Here is a 15,053-nt window from a genome sequence, read left to right on the forward strand (position 1 = left end):
AGGTCCCGAGTTCAATCCCTGGCAGCACATGTGCCAGAGTGATGTCTGGTTCTTTCTCTCTCCTCCTATCTTTCTCATAAATAAATAAAATGTTTAAAAAAAAGAAATTGATGGAATAACTCACTGATTAATTGTGACTAGGAACTTAGCTTTTATTAAAGATGTATATTGATGAGCCAGAATGAGGGGGACTCAGGGTATCACTCACTCTAGCACTGGTGTAGTTGGTCACGAGACTTGGGAACACACCTTGCCAGCACCTCTGTGGCCATCTCTTAATTAACTTCACACACCCTGCTCTGTCCTCTGAATTTTGATTTGTACTAGGAGTACATACACCTAGTTTTAGTTATATTTAATGGAGATTGGATGCCTTACAGTTTAGAATAAAGCAGGTGGTCAATCTTTTCTGAATGATGATAAGATCTGCAGTTGGACAGATCACCCTATGTTCTTTCTTAATCTTTTCATGCATGTGATCCTTGATTCATAAACAAGGTTTAGGGTATATTTTCGTATCTCTATTTTCCCCTTCCTTCCTTCCTTCCTTCCTTCCTTCCTTCCTTCCTTCCTTTTTGCTGGGGCTCGGTGCCAGCACTACAAATCCACTGCTCCTGGTGGCCATTGTTTTCCATTTTACTGGATAGGACAGAGAGAAATTGAGAGAGGAGGAGATAGACAGGGAGAGAGAAAGACAGACACCTGCACATGTCCTCGTACTAGGTGCTCTTAACCAGATACACCACTGTGGGTCCCTTATTTTTGTATCTCCAGAGTACAGAGCACAGCCCTGGGGAGTTCTCAGACACTTGAGTGAACTGGGTTCTAGATAAAGACTTGCTAAAAGACAGTGTATAGCATGCTGTTTGCACTAGGCATTTTGACTGGACTTGTACTATGGTCTTTAACAATTCCTGAGCTCAAGACCCTTATTAGGATGCTACTTACATGCTGTCACGGACACTTGGCTCTTACCTGGTAGTAATTTAGACCACTTGACAACTGAAAGGAGCTGCCTCTCACCGAGATGGTTGAGGCTGGTCAGCAGGGAGCTGGCGGTGTCAGGCTTGGAGTTGTCGTGCCCTGAGTACACCATGTCCGGCTCGATGCTCATCAGCAGGCTGATGAGCGGGGGCAGCAGTATGTCTTGACTCGGCGAGAAGGTGAGTCTCTGGCTTAAGGCTTGGCTTTCGTTAGAAATGCCCACTGGCTGTGGCAGGGTGACTCCGTCGAGAGCTCGCATAACTCTGACTTTACTGAATTTTTTAAACTTTCGGCCTGTTGTGAAGAAGAAGAAAAAAAGAAAGAAGAGTGGAGGGGGTCAGGCAGTGGCGCAGCAAGTTAAGCGCATGTGGTGCAAAGCGCAAGGACTGACGTAAGGATCCCGGTTCGAGCCCCCTGCTCCCCACCTGCAGGGAAGTCGCTTGACAGGCGGTGAAGCAGGTCTGCAGGTGTCTGTCTTTCTCTCCTCCTCTCTGTTTTCCCCTCCTCTCTCCATTTCTCTCTGTCCTATCCAACAACAACATCAATAACAGCAATAATATTAACTACAACAATGATAAAACAACCAGGGCAACAAAAGGGAAAAATGGCCTCCAGGAGCAGTGGATTCATGGTGCAGGCACTGAACCCCAGCAATAACCCTGAAGGCAAAAAAAAAAAAAAAAAAAGAAAGAAAGAAAGAAAAAAGAGTGGAAAGAGGGAGAAGAGGGAGAGGAAGAAGAAGAAAGAAATTCAGGTCAAATACCTATCAGCGATCAATACATTTTTCAGGAGGGATGCATTTTTCTTAAGCCTATTTATGTATTAATTAATTTTAATGACAGAGCTAGAAAGAAAGAAAGATAGATAGATAAAAGTGAGATACCAGAGCACTATTTAGCTCTGGCTTAAGGGGATGCTGAGAATTGAGCTAGGGACCCTGAAGCCGCTGGCATGAAAGTCTTTTGCATAGCCACTGTGCTGTTTCCCGAGCCCCATTTTTCTTAAGACTTTCAATCAAAGTATACAGGTTTGTGACATCAATCTTTAACAAAATGAAGGGCTCGGCAGTAGCACAACTGGTTGACTGCACATGTTATCATGTGAAAGGGCCCAGATTTAAGTACCCTTCAAAAGTGGTAAAGCAGAAATGCAGGTGTCTCTCTCTCTCTCTCTCTCTATCTCCCCTTTGTCTTGTAATTCCTTTGTCCTGTCAAAATAAGTAAATAAATAAACTTTTAAAACTAAAAGCAAAGGTAACAATAAAAGACAGTGAGATGGAATAAGTAGCAATGTCAAGCTTCAGTCTTGGATGAAAGGACTATCCAATGTCAGGAGGGAGGGGTAAGAGACCTTACAGAGAATGGACAGTGGTGTTATTTAATAGGGACTCAGGTCAGCATTGCCTGATATTCCAGTGGGATTATCCCCAAAAGAAAATGCTACAGACTACATTAAAAAATGACCTTTGGGGCAAAGGTAGATAGCATAATGGTTATGCTCTCAAGCCTGAGGCTCCAAAGTCCTAGGTTCAATCCTCTGCACCACCATAAACCAGAGTTGAGCAGTGCTCTGGTAAAAAAACAAACAAAACATAACCATCAGTCTTCTAACAAATATTCTTTGTGACTTCATTCTTTTAAAACAATGCTATAAAAATAACTCACTAAAATCAGGCATTACAACCTACAAAGCTTTGCGTACACTTTCAGTTGGTTCACTGCTTAAAATCAACACACAGTGTTGATGAAGCCCAAGGAGCCAAAATTAAGACTCTTTTCTCAGGCAGGAAGACAGCTCAGCAGGTAGGACTCACCTTTCACTTGTGTGATACCTTTGCACCACATGAGCAAAACTAAAAAGAACTCCACCGGCGGGGAAGGGCTACCTTTGTTTTCTGTCTGTCTCTTTCAGAATGTAGAATGAAAGACTGGGCTTAGGAAGCCACTGGGTGCTCTCAGGCATGTATGTGACCGCAGGTTCAGTCCCCAACACTGCATTAAAAATATTCCATGCAGGGAGTCGGGTGGTAGCACAGCAGGTTAAGCGCACAAGGCGCGTAAGCGTAAGGACCATGGTAAGGATTCCGGTTCGAGTCCCCGGTTCCCCACCTGCAGGGGTGTCGCTTCACAGGCGGTGAAGCAGGTCTGCAAGTGTCTATCTTTCTCTCACCCTCTCTGACTTCCCCTCCTCTCTTGATTTCTCTCTGTCATATCTAACAATGATGACATTAATAACAATAACTACAACAGTAAAAAAAAAACAACAGTAAAAAAAAAAGGGCAACAAAAGGGAAAATAAATAAATAATTTTTTTTTAATACCCCTTGTCTAAAGGAGAAGAGAGTCTACAAACTGTCCTGGCCACATCACATTTATATCCCCAGAACTCCTACTGTAGTGAATTGCATGTGAAGTGTTACGAAGAAAACCCATTCGAAAAGATCTGTGTACACAAATGTTCTTAGCAGCACAATTTGTAATAGCCAAAACCTGGAAGCAACCCAGTTGTCCAACAACAGATGAGTGGCTGAGCAAGTTGTGGTCTAGATACACAATGGAATACTACTCAGCTATAAAAAAGGGTGACTTTACCGTTTTCAGCGGATATTGGATGGACCTTGAAAAATTCACGTTAAGTGAAATAAGTCAGAAACAGAAGGATGAATATGGGATGATCTCACTCTTAGGCAGAAGTTGAAAAACAAGATCAGAAGAGAAAACACAAGTAGAGCCTGAACTGGAATTGGCATATTGCACCAAAGTAAAAGACTCCAGGGTGGGTGGGGGGGGGGGGAGAATACAGGTCCATGAAGGATGACAGAGGACCTAGTGGGGGTTGTATTGTTATACGGAAAACTGGGGAATGTTATGCATGTACAAACTATTGTATTTACTGTTGAATGTAAAACATTAATTCCCCAATAAAGAAATTTAAAAAGAAAGAAAAACATCCATAGGTGAGAGAAGTAGAACGTGTTTTCAAAGACTGCAATGTTTGGTTCAAAGAGTATACATACCCGATTTCATCCCTATTCTCTCTCTGAATGTTTTTAAATTTATTTACCAGAGCATTGCTCAGCTCTGGATTATGATGATACCAGGGACTGAACCTGAGACCCCTGAGCCTCAGGCACCTCTGGCATAAAAGCCTTTTTTAAAGGCAGTTTTTAAAGAAATTATCTTTATTTATTTATTTATTAGATAGATTTTATTTATTTATTTATTTATTATTTTCTGGACTGCCAGAAATCGAGAGGGAACGGGGGTGATAGAGAAGGAGAGAGAAAGAGAGAGACACCTGCAGCACTGCTTCACCACTTGCAAAGCTTTCCCCCTGCAGGTGGGGACTGGGGGCTCAAACCCGGGTCCTTGCTCATTGTAACATGGGCGCTCAACCAGGTGCACCACCATGTGGCCCCATGAAAGCCTTTCTGTATAACCTTTATGCTAGCTCCCTGGCCCGCCTTTAGAGTTCTTCATCTTATTCAACTATTGAAAGAAAAAAAAAAAAAAAAGGAAGGAAGGAAGGAAGGAAGGAAGGAAGCCAGGTGACCCAGTGGGTAGAGCCTAGGATGTTCATGCATAGGCCCAGGTCACTCCCCTATATTGAGTATGCCAGATCTGAGTGCTCTGGTCTCTCTGTCTCTTTCACACATGATGTAAAATTTTTAATTTGTGTTAGACCCAGTGATGGCACACCAAGTTGAGCACTCATGTTATAATGCATAAGGACCTGTGTTTGAGCCCCCAGTCCCCACCTGCAGGAGGAAAGCTTTGCAAGTGGTGAAGCAGTGCTGCAGGTATCTTTCTCCCCTTCTACCTTCCCTATTCCTCTTGATTTCTGGCTGTCTCTATCAAAAAATAAATAAAGATAATAATAATACAATTTAAAATAGAGAAAGACAGAAAGATACCTGCAGCACTACTTCACCACTAGCAAAGCTTTCCCCCTGCAGTTGGGACTGGGGGCTCGAACCGTTCCTTGTGCATTGTAACATGTGCGCTCAACCAGGTGCACCACCACCCAGCCCCCCCTCTCTCACTGTCACCCCTTTTCCTCTCGATTTCTGACCATCTCTATCCAATAAATAAATAAAGATAATAAAAAATTAAAATGTATTTTTGTCAAAGGATAAACTTTAATCCAGATGGATATAGACAAACACCATCTGATGTCACTCATTCATAGTATATTGGGAAAACAACCACAAACACTGGAACCCAATAGCAATGAGTGGTTACACAGCAGGGAGACTGAGCTTGGGGAAGCCTACTTCCCCGGTGCATCCACACCTGTGCAGTGCTAGAATGTGTGCTTCAGTAGGGTTTTTGAAGGATGTCACTTGCTCTCTACAATCTCAGGAGCTGAGCCAGAACCCAATGAAGCCAGTGGCCTTAGATAAAAAAAAAAAAAGAATTGTCCTCAGAGGTGGAAAGGGCTTTCTAGGGAAAGGCTGGGTCACTGGAGGAAGGGAAGGAAGGCTCTTAGAGTTTCTGCTATACACCAGGAATTCTCTTCTCTCTCCCCTCAGACGGCCTTGGATGGTGAGTACTGTAGACTCTGTGTGAGAACTGGGCAGCCAAGAAGCAAGAAGACAGCAGCCTCAGTAGCAGTGGAGGACTACAGCCTACTGTATAATGAGCCTCTGAAGTCCAGGTTCTTTCTTTCTATTTTTTTTTTCCCTCCAGGGTTATTGCTGGGCTCAGTGCCTACACCATGAATCCACTGCTCCTGGAGGCCATTTTTTCCCCCTTTTGTTGCCCTTGTTGTTGTAGCCTCGTTGTGGTTATTATTATTGCCATTGTTGATGTTGTTCATTGTTGGATAGGACAGAGAGAAATGGAGAGAGGAGGGGAAGACAGAAAGGGGGAGAGAAAGATAGACACCTGCAGACCTGCTTCACTGCCTGTGAAGCGACTCCCCTGCAGGTGGGGAGCCGGGGGCTCGAACCGGGATCCTTGCGCTTTGTGCCACATGCACTTAACCCGCTGCGCCACCGACCGGCCCCTGTCCAGGTTCTTTCTACCCCCGACACAACTGGAGTCTGAAGCTGGGACTTTACTACTCATTCATGGGAGAAGGCAGCTAGGGAGGACATTGTGGGGAAGACCATGACCCCCAACTGTGTTCTAAATGTTTCTTCCAACCTTAAAATACTGTGGCTCACAGAAGTCACCCTTCCCTTCCTGCCCAACTGTGGCTCCAGGATGGCTTCCCTTAGGGTCTACTTTTAGCCTCCTTGCCCTTTGTCATGTCATTTCAGTTCTGGCTTCATCCCTATAAGACTGGAATCAACCTTTGAAAAACCAAAGCAAACAGCTTATACTTTGATCAGACTTTAGAAAGTTTTCCTCGCCAAATAAATACCAAGATGACTTTTTTCTCCTTCTCCTCCTCATCTTCTTCCTTTCTTTCTTTCTTTTTTTTTTTTTCACCTCCAGGCCTCCAGGGTTATTGCTGGGGCTCAGTGCCTGCACTATGAATCCACTGCTCCTGGAGGTCATTCTTCCCATTTTGTTGCCTGTTATTATTATTGCCATTGCTGTTGTTGTCATTGGACAGGACAGAGAGAAATGGAGAGAGGAGGGGAAGACAGAGAGGGGGAGAGGCAGATAGATACCTGCAGACCTGAAGCAACCCCCCTGCAGGTGGGAAATGGGGGCTCAAACCAGGATCCTAGCACCAGTTCTTGTGCTTTGTGCAAAGCTTAACCTGCTGCACAACCCCCGCACCCCAAGATGACTTCTTAATGTGGTGCTCATATTGGGCTAGATCTTTCAGAGATCTGACAAGTGTAATTAGATGTGCATACCCACCCTTTGGAATCAGTACTAGTATTTTTGCTTTTAAGATAAGGAATAGGTCCACAGAGGCTAAGCATCTGTAAAACTAATACATGCCAGAACAGAGATACTAATCAAGGCTCCTCTTATTTAACTCACTCATAAAGTATTTATGGGGTGGTTTTATGTGCCAGACACAGTTTAAGGTTCTGAACCTGCAGCTGAGAGCCACCACACCAAGCATCTGCTTAAATGGAGCTTACGTTCTGGGGGAAAAGGGGAGGAGATAGTGAGTAGGTGAGGTATAAGCCCTACTAGACCACAGGACCCAGTATGTGTTAAACATGTGTCATGTGAAGAATACTATGCTTGGGGCAATCACACTAGTCTTCCTATTAGAACGCACTAACCACATTAAACAGCCTGCATTTCTCTCCATCTGTAGGCCAATGGCTCTTCGAGAGCTGACCCAAGTGTTTTGTCCAGGGAGAATTTTGCCCACCAGGATTATTCTAAGGAATAGACCACAGCTGTTTCTCTAATATGCTAAATTATTCCAACCTTGCCACCTCTACATTTCACTTTTAGTCATGATTAGCCTTTAGTTAGTTAGTTGGTTATTATAGCTGCTAGAGTTATCTCTGGGGCTCAGTGCCTGCTGACCAATCCACAGCTCCCAGCAGTCATTTTTTTTCCTTTTGTTTTCAAGGTTTTTCAAGGTAATAGTGACCAGCCATGCACACTCTATTCTACAAGACTCTCATTCAAATATGAAGGAGCAATCATAGCAGTACCAGGCATACAAAAACTGAAGGAATTTGCCAATACCAGACCTGCCTTGCAGGAGTTACTGAAACGAGTGCCCCAGAGAAGGAATCAAGGATCACTTAACTCTCAACAAGGACATGCACAGTGAAACAGACCCAGGAACACAAACTAGAGAAGTAGGACACAAATTTAAAGTTTGAAAGGGGAGAAAGAAATGGATAGAGGATGTTCAAACAAAGAATGGTGAGACAGGAACAGTTTGAACAAAAGATTCTCTTAGGCGGAGCCAAGATGGCAACTTGCAAGCAGCAGCTGGCATGAGCTCCAACTAGTAGCAGCTTGTGACTGGGGGTTCTCTGGATAGGGTTCCAGATGCCAGCACGATGCCGACCAGACTTCCCTGGACAGACAACCCCAACAATGTGTCCTGGAGCTCTGCTTCCCCAGAGCCCTTCCCCACTAGGGAAAGAGAGAGACAGGCTGGGAGTATGGATCGAACAGTCAACGCCCATGTTCAGTGGGGAAGCAATTACAGAAGCCAGACCTTCCACCTTCTGCATCCCATAATGACCTTGGGTCCATGCTCCCAGAGGGATAAAGAATAGGAAAGTTATCAGGGGATGGGATGGGATATGGAGGTCTGGTGGTGGGAACTGTGTGGAGTTGTACCCCTCTTATCCTGGTCAATGTTTCCTTTTTATAAATAAATTTTTTTTAAAAAAGTACACAGTAAAAAAGATTCTCTTAAATGTATTTATAGGTAATATATTCATATATAAATTATCTATATAGTACTTTTATGAATAACATTCACACACATATAGTCCCCCGTGGCTTTTTAAATTATGTCAGTTCCTCTCTATTCCTCTTTGATCTTTCCTGCATCTTTTTTGCTTGTTTTTCTCATCCTTCATACCCTATATAATAACTTGAGGTTCTTTGATTTGGCGTATGTGTTCGAGGACTCTTGCCAAATGACCTGTATTTCTCTGAAAGGCAACTACCGGCTGGTTTCACTTAAATGTGCAGTATAAGCTGCCAGTTCTTAGCAACATCGCCCCGCCAGATATTCATCGGGATGCAGCATCATCTAAGTTCATTTCCCACGTCTACGCTCGACCGGACCTGCCAATATACGCGGATATCTTCGCCCACCCTGTTCAACGCTTGACGTCTCGTCACCCAATCTGGTCCCCTACGCCTACACTGAACTTCTCTGTTCCAGTCTCTTGGAAACAGAGCTGGCAGTCAGCTGAGGTAAAGAACAAACACCTCATCACAGACCCCTGCAAGCATCAACCCGGCTTTGACCTAGCACGTTATGATTGGGCCCTCCTCAATCGCTATCGAACAGGCCATGGCCGGTGCGCCGCTATGTTCCATCGCTGGGGAGCCAGAGACGACCCGAACTGCCCCTGCGGCTACAGACAGACTATGACCCACATAGTCAACGACTGCCACCTCTCCAGATTCAAAGGAGGTCTCGAAACTTTACATCAGGCTCAACCTGACGCTGTTGACTGGCTACGGAAGAAGGGCAAACGCTAGAAGAAGAAGAAGGAACTGAAACACATACACTTGTCAAAAAAAAAAAAAAGCAGCCAAATTGTCACTAGGACTTTATGAAACTATAAAACTATGGTGGTTATTGTTGAGGGAAAGGCACAGACTGTGGTGGTGAGTGGTGTGGAGCTACACCCCTGAAATCCTATGATCTTATAAGCTATGTTAAATCAACAATAAACATCTTTTAAAAATAAATTAAATAAGGCAATAATAGGGCTCACTTGGCAGAATGCACACTTTAGCATCAAGCCCCTCAGCCACTATGTGCAAATGCCATGCAGGGGGGAAGCTTTACCTGTGGTGGAGCAGTGCTGTAGTGTCTCCACTCTCAGCCTCTCAGCTCCTGACTTGAATAAAATAGTCCATTCAGAGTGATGGAATCAAGCAGGCACGGAGCTCCAGTGAAAGTTTTAGCATCAGAAATAAAGAAATTAGGGGCCGGGTGGTAGCACACCAGGTTAAGCGCACATAGTGCATAGCATAAGGACTGGCGCAAGGCTCCAGTTCAAACCCCCCCCCCCCCAGCTCCCCACCTGTAGGGGGTTGCTTCACAAGAGGTGAAGCAGGTCTGCAGGTGTCTATCTTTCTCCCCCTCTCTATCAATCCCTCCTCTCTCAATTTCTCTCTGTTTTGTCCAACAACAGCAGCAGCAGCATCAACAATAATAACAGCAGCAACAATAGCAACAATGGAAAAAAAAATGGCCTCCAGGAGCAGTGGATTCGTAGTGCAGGCACCGAGCTCTAGCGATAACTCTGGAGGCAAAAATAAATAAATAAACAAATAAATAAATAAATTTAATATTGTAAAGCAAAAAAACCTCTAGTGTAATTTGAAGCAATACAACTATTCAGAAATTACACACAGTAGGTAGTATTACTCTATTACAAAATTATTTGATAATAGGTATATGATGAATGTATCTAGTTACTATAGTCCCTGTTATTTAACATCTATATTTTCTGTCCCACCCCCTTTTTCTGGTAGTACGGATGCAGGTCCACTGTTTTGGTCTAGGAAGTAGAGATGGAACCTGAAGATGAGAGAGCAAGCGCAGTCAGTGCCACACAAGACGCCCTGATGGACTGGCCCCAGCCGCTTCACCCTTTGCTAGTGCAAAACAGCGCCACGGACCTAGACATCATCCCCTTCATGCCCTGCTACGGTGCTAGTCTGTGAACTGACCTTCTTAAGGTTAGAGGGTTGTACCATTCCTTAACTGCCTACCAATCCTTACCTTTGCTTTCTTCATCTGATTCCAGAAAAACGTTCTGGCTGACAGAAATCATGTTCATCTTCAGCATAACACCCTCCCTTGGCTTCTACACTGCAGGTCTGGCATAAGCATATGAATATCTTATATCATTGTTGGGGAGGGGTAGATAGCATAATGGTTATGCAAAGAGATTGTGCAAAGAGCCTGAGGCTCCAAAGTCCCAGATTCAATCCCCCATACCACCATAAGCCAGAGCTGAGCAGTGTTCTGGCAAAAAAAAAAAAAAAAAAAAAAAAAAAGATAGAAATTCTTCTTATATCACTTGTTCAATGTCAAATGTTATCTTTTCCCCAAAATGTGAAGACAAATGATGGAAGGAAAGGCTATGTGTGGTTGACAGCACTTGCTTTGGAGCAAGAGCCAGAATTAATCATCATCGTCATCATCGTTATTTTATCTATTTATTTTTTTGCAAGAGCACTGCTCAGCTCTGGTTTATGGTTGTGCAAGGGATTGAATCTGGGACTTCAGAGCCTTAGGCATGACAGTCTCCTTGCATAACCATTATGCTATCTCCCCTCCCCACCCCCATCATCATTCTTGTATTCAGTCTTTTTGTTTGTCTGTTTCACGGCATTGCTCAGCTCTGGTTTATGGGTGCTGAAGACTGAACCTGGGACTCTGGAGCCCCAGGTGGGCCTTTTGCATAACCATTATGCTGATTCCCCCAGCCACTGCTCTGACCTGCTCAATTCTTTTCCAGCCCAACTCATCATTCAGTTTCCTTATTTTTTGAAATACATATTTTAAAGTTCCTTCTGTAGGAATTTGTTAGTGATAACTACCTTCCCTTTTTTTTCTCTGAAAAGACTTCTCAATTTTGTTTCTGAATGAAGGTTGATTTTGCTGATGACAAAGGTTTAGGTTGCCTGTTTCTACCACACCTTAAAGGTGCTAGGCAAGGAGCCCCTGGTTCTGTCACTTTTCCTGCAAAGTCTTCTGTAGATCTGGTAACTGTTTCTTTCAATATATACATCTGTGAATGTTTTTCTACTTGGGGTTTCAGTATCATGCTAAACTAACCAGAAGGGCTGTGAGGCACAGGTAGAAGTAGGCCTCCCCCCAGAAATTTCTGCACTCAAGAAAGGAAGGTGATTTTTAGCTTTTATAGAGAGGGACTGGCCATTTATACCTTCAAAAAAGGCTCTGTGTGGTGTTCTGATATCAGGAATTTTAGGATTTTTTTTCCCCAGCAAATACATTGAGACTTTATTGGATTCAAATTTAGAAAGAAAGAAACAAATAAACAACATGCTGTTTAGCACATACTCTGCAGCCAAGGAAGTTACTCTTTGCCAAAAGGATTGTGGATCTAGGTGAAGGAGGAGGTAATAGAGAGACTGGCTTTTCCAACACAACTTATTTTATTATATATTATATGCATATACATATACATATTATGTATATGTATATGCATATAATATATTATTGGACAGAGACAGAGAGAAATTGAAAGGGGAGGAGAAGATAGAGGGAGAGAGACACCTGCACCCTGCTTGCCCACTCATGAAGCTGTCCCCATGCAGGTAGGGACCAAGGGCTTGAACCCAGGTCCTTGTGCACTGTAATGTGAGCACTTAACCAGGTGTGCTACCACCTGGCCCCTTTATTTTATATTTCTTATGTTTGATAGGATGAAGAGTAACTGAATGGGAAGGAGGTAGAGAGGGAGAAGGAAAGACACCTGCAGACCTGCTTTGTTGCTGATGAAGCTTCCCCTGCAAGTGGGGGACTGGGGGCTTGAACTTGGGTACTTACGCATATTAACATGCACATTCCACCACGGGTACTACTGTCCAGCTCCTCTCTAACAAAACCTTTTTGAGGATAAGATCATCTACCATATACAAAAGCAAAGCTGCCCTACTAGACAGTTCTCACTCTTAAAAAAAAAAAATTCAACAAGCATACCTCTGAATCTAATTACTCCTTTATATGTAAAACTGCTTATTTTTTTTTTGCAAAAGATAATTACCTTCATAAGAGTTTAGCATTTTTACTACAAATGCAGAAACAGAGTTGTATTCATTCCAGAATATTGTTCATGAGTCATTATACAAAAATGTTTTCTGAAGAAGCAGAATGCCTAAATTAGAAGATATATTACCATCCTTCAGCATATAACTATCATTCCTTCTCAGCAATGAACAAAATGCAAAAAGTTCATCATGACCTGGTGAAGGTAAGGGAAATGATTCACTAAAAACAAGAGTCATATGCAACTAAAAGACCAAAGAACTCAACCATCATTCATACCATCAAAACATAGCTGCTGGAGCAGATAAGAACAACTTGTAAAATCTGTGTCATGACATGTCAGAGACATTCATATTTCTGACTTCCAGGAGTGTATTGTAAGAATTTATTAACCAGGGGCCAGGAAGTGGCTCACCCTGTAGAGTGCATATGTTTATGTTACTACAAGCAAGGACCCAGGTTTGAGCTCCCAGTCGCCACATCTGAGTGTCTGCAAATGGGGAAAAGCTTTACAAAACAGTGGAGCAGTGCTGTGGTATCTTTCTTTTTTCTCTCTTGTCTTTCTCCTCTCTCTCTCTTTAAAGAAGGAGGCAGAGGAGGAGGAGGAAGGAAGGAAGGAAGGAAGGAAGGAAGGAAGGAAGGGAAGAAGGAAGGAAGAAAATGGTTAGAGCAGAGGAGCTATGCAGGCACTGCGTCTCAGTGATAACGCTGGTGGAAATATATATATATTTCCTATGAACTTGTTACCGTCTTCCTGGGTCAGAAGAGATGAGTTACTGAATCCCTAGGATTTTTCTACTGACTCTCCCATGCAGAACATTGTTAGGACTATGACCTAGCAGTGCTGTCAAATCATTATTATTATTATTAAATGCAGTGCCAGGGAATAAATAGCTGAGTGGCTGCCATGGCCTGGTTTTTTTTTTTTTTTCTCCCCCCCTCTTCATGAGAGCGTTACTGCTTCAGATTGATGTTTTTTTAATATTTATTTTTAATTTTTTTAAATATTCCATTTTGTTGCCCTTGTTGTTTTTATTATTGTACTTATTGTTGATGGCATTGATGTCATCGTTGTTGGGATCAGACAGAGAGAAATGGAGAGAGGAGGGGAAGACAGAGAGGGGGAGAGAAAAATAGACACCTGCAGACCTGCTTCACCACTTGTGAAGCGACTCCCCTGCAGGTAGGGAGCCAGGGGATCGAACTGGGATCCCTACGCCAGTCCTTGAGCTTTGTGCCACGTGCGCTTAACCCGCTGTGCTACCACCCGACTCCCCAGATTGATGTTTTATGAATGAGAGAGACAGAGACAGAGAGAGGCACCACAACTCTGGAGCTTCCCCCTGTGGTATGGTGGGGACAGGTTGGCTCAAATTCAGATCATATGCATGGCAAAGCAGACATGTTCCCAGGTAAGCCAGCCTGCTGACCCCTGGTCCAAATTTTTCTTCTGTATACTTGAAAAGAGACAGATGAAGGGAGAGGCACAGAGGAAGAGACACTGCAGTCTCACTCCATTATCCTTGGAGTTCCTTTCACTGGTATTCACAGCACTATCATGTGATACTGGGGATGGAATCCCAGGCCCATGGACTGTAAGGCATGTGCTCTACCCACTGGGCTATCTCCTGGCCTATCAACTTCTATAGCCTCTTGCCATGCAACTCTCATGGGATCATGAAAAATACCATGTTCACATTTCATTTGTGATTCTGGTCACAGTCCATCATAAAGATGGATGTAATGGTTCTTTCATAAGTGCCTGACACATGGCCAGAAATCTTTCTATTTTTCTACATTTTTATTTGTTTACTTATTATTGGATAGAAACCGAGAGAAATTAAGAGGGCAGGGGAAGACAGAGAGACATCTGTAGTCAGAAGTTTGCTCTTGCAGGTGGAGACCACGGACTTGAACCTGGGTCTTTGTACACTATAATGTGAGTGCTTAATCAGGTGCACCACCACCTGGCCCCAAGAAATCTTTCTTTATTCCCAGAACTAGCCCTCAGAAAAGAAGGCACTACCTTATGTGTTAGTCCCTAGAGGCTACCAACTTTTGTAGAATTTCACAAGCTAGTTTGGATGGAAATACCAGAAACATCTGCACTGTCTTTGTTCCTGAAAGATCACAAAAAAAATAAGAACACAGGAGGGGCTGGGTGGTGGCACACCTGGTGGGCATACATGCTACAATGTGCAAGGACCCAGATTCAAGCCCCTGGTTCCCACCTGCAGGGGAGAAGCTTTGCCAAGTTAAGCTGGGCTGCAGATGTTTCTCTTCCTCTTTCCCTCTCTATGACCCCCTTCCCTCTTGATTTCTGGCTGGATCTATTCAATGAATAAATAAAGGTAATTTTTTTTTTTTAATTAATTTTATTTATTTATTCCCTTTTGTTGCCCTTGTTGTTTTATTGTTGTAGTTATTATTGTTGTTGGATAGGACAGAGAGAAATGGAGAGAGGAGGGGAAGACAGAGAGGAGGAGAGAAAGATAGACACCTGCAGACCTGCTTCACCGCCTGTGAAGCGACTCCCCTGCAGGCGGGGAGCCGGGGTTCGAACCGGGATCCTTATGCCAGTCCTTGTGCTTTGCGCCACCTGCGCTTAACCCGCTGCGCTACAGCCCGACTCCCATAAAGGTAATTTTTTAAAAGAATCACACAGGTGTTTCTTCTAATCTTTTTGGTAGGCTTGAAAT

The 15,053-nt window shown here is 43.5% G+C and overlaps 1 protein-coding gene across 6 annotated transcripts in view; it reads right to left on the reverse strand.

Moving 5' to 3' along the window:
* PGR (progesterone receptor) overlaps positions 1 to 15,053 on the reverse strand; it is an 81,965-nt gene that overhangs the window by 23,263 nt on the left and 43,649 nt on the right. For 5 of the 6 annotated variants that reach the window (XM_060179726.1, XM_060179725.1, XM_060179730.1 and 2 more), the window contains one exon: positions 976 to 1,278. The exons of the other annotated variant lie outside the window; for it this stretch is intronic. In XM_060179726.1, the coding sequence (XP_060035709.1) occupies positions 976 to 1,278 (303 nt within the window). The remainder of the gene's footprint in view (positions 1 to 975; positions 1,279 to 15,053) is intronic. 6 annotated transcript variants of the gene reach the window in all.

Source organism: Erinaceus europaeus, chromosome 20 (assembly GCF_950295315.1).
Source record: "Erinaceus europaeus chromosome 20, mEriEur2.1, whole genome shotgun sequence".
Taxonomy (NCBI): domain Eukaryota; kingdom Metazoa; phylum Chordata; class Mammalia; order Eulipotyphla; family Erinaceidae; genus Erinaceus; species Erinaceus europaeus.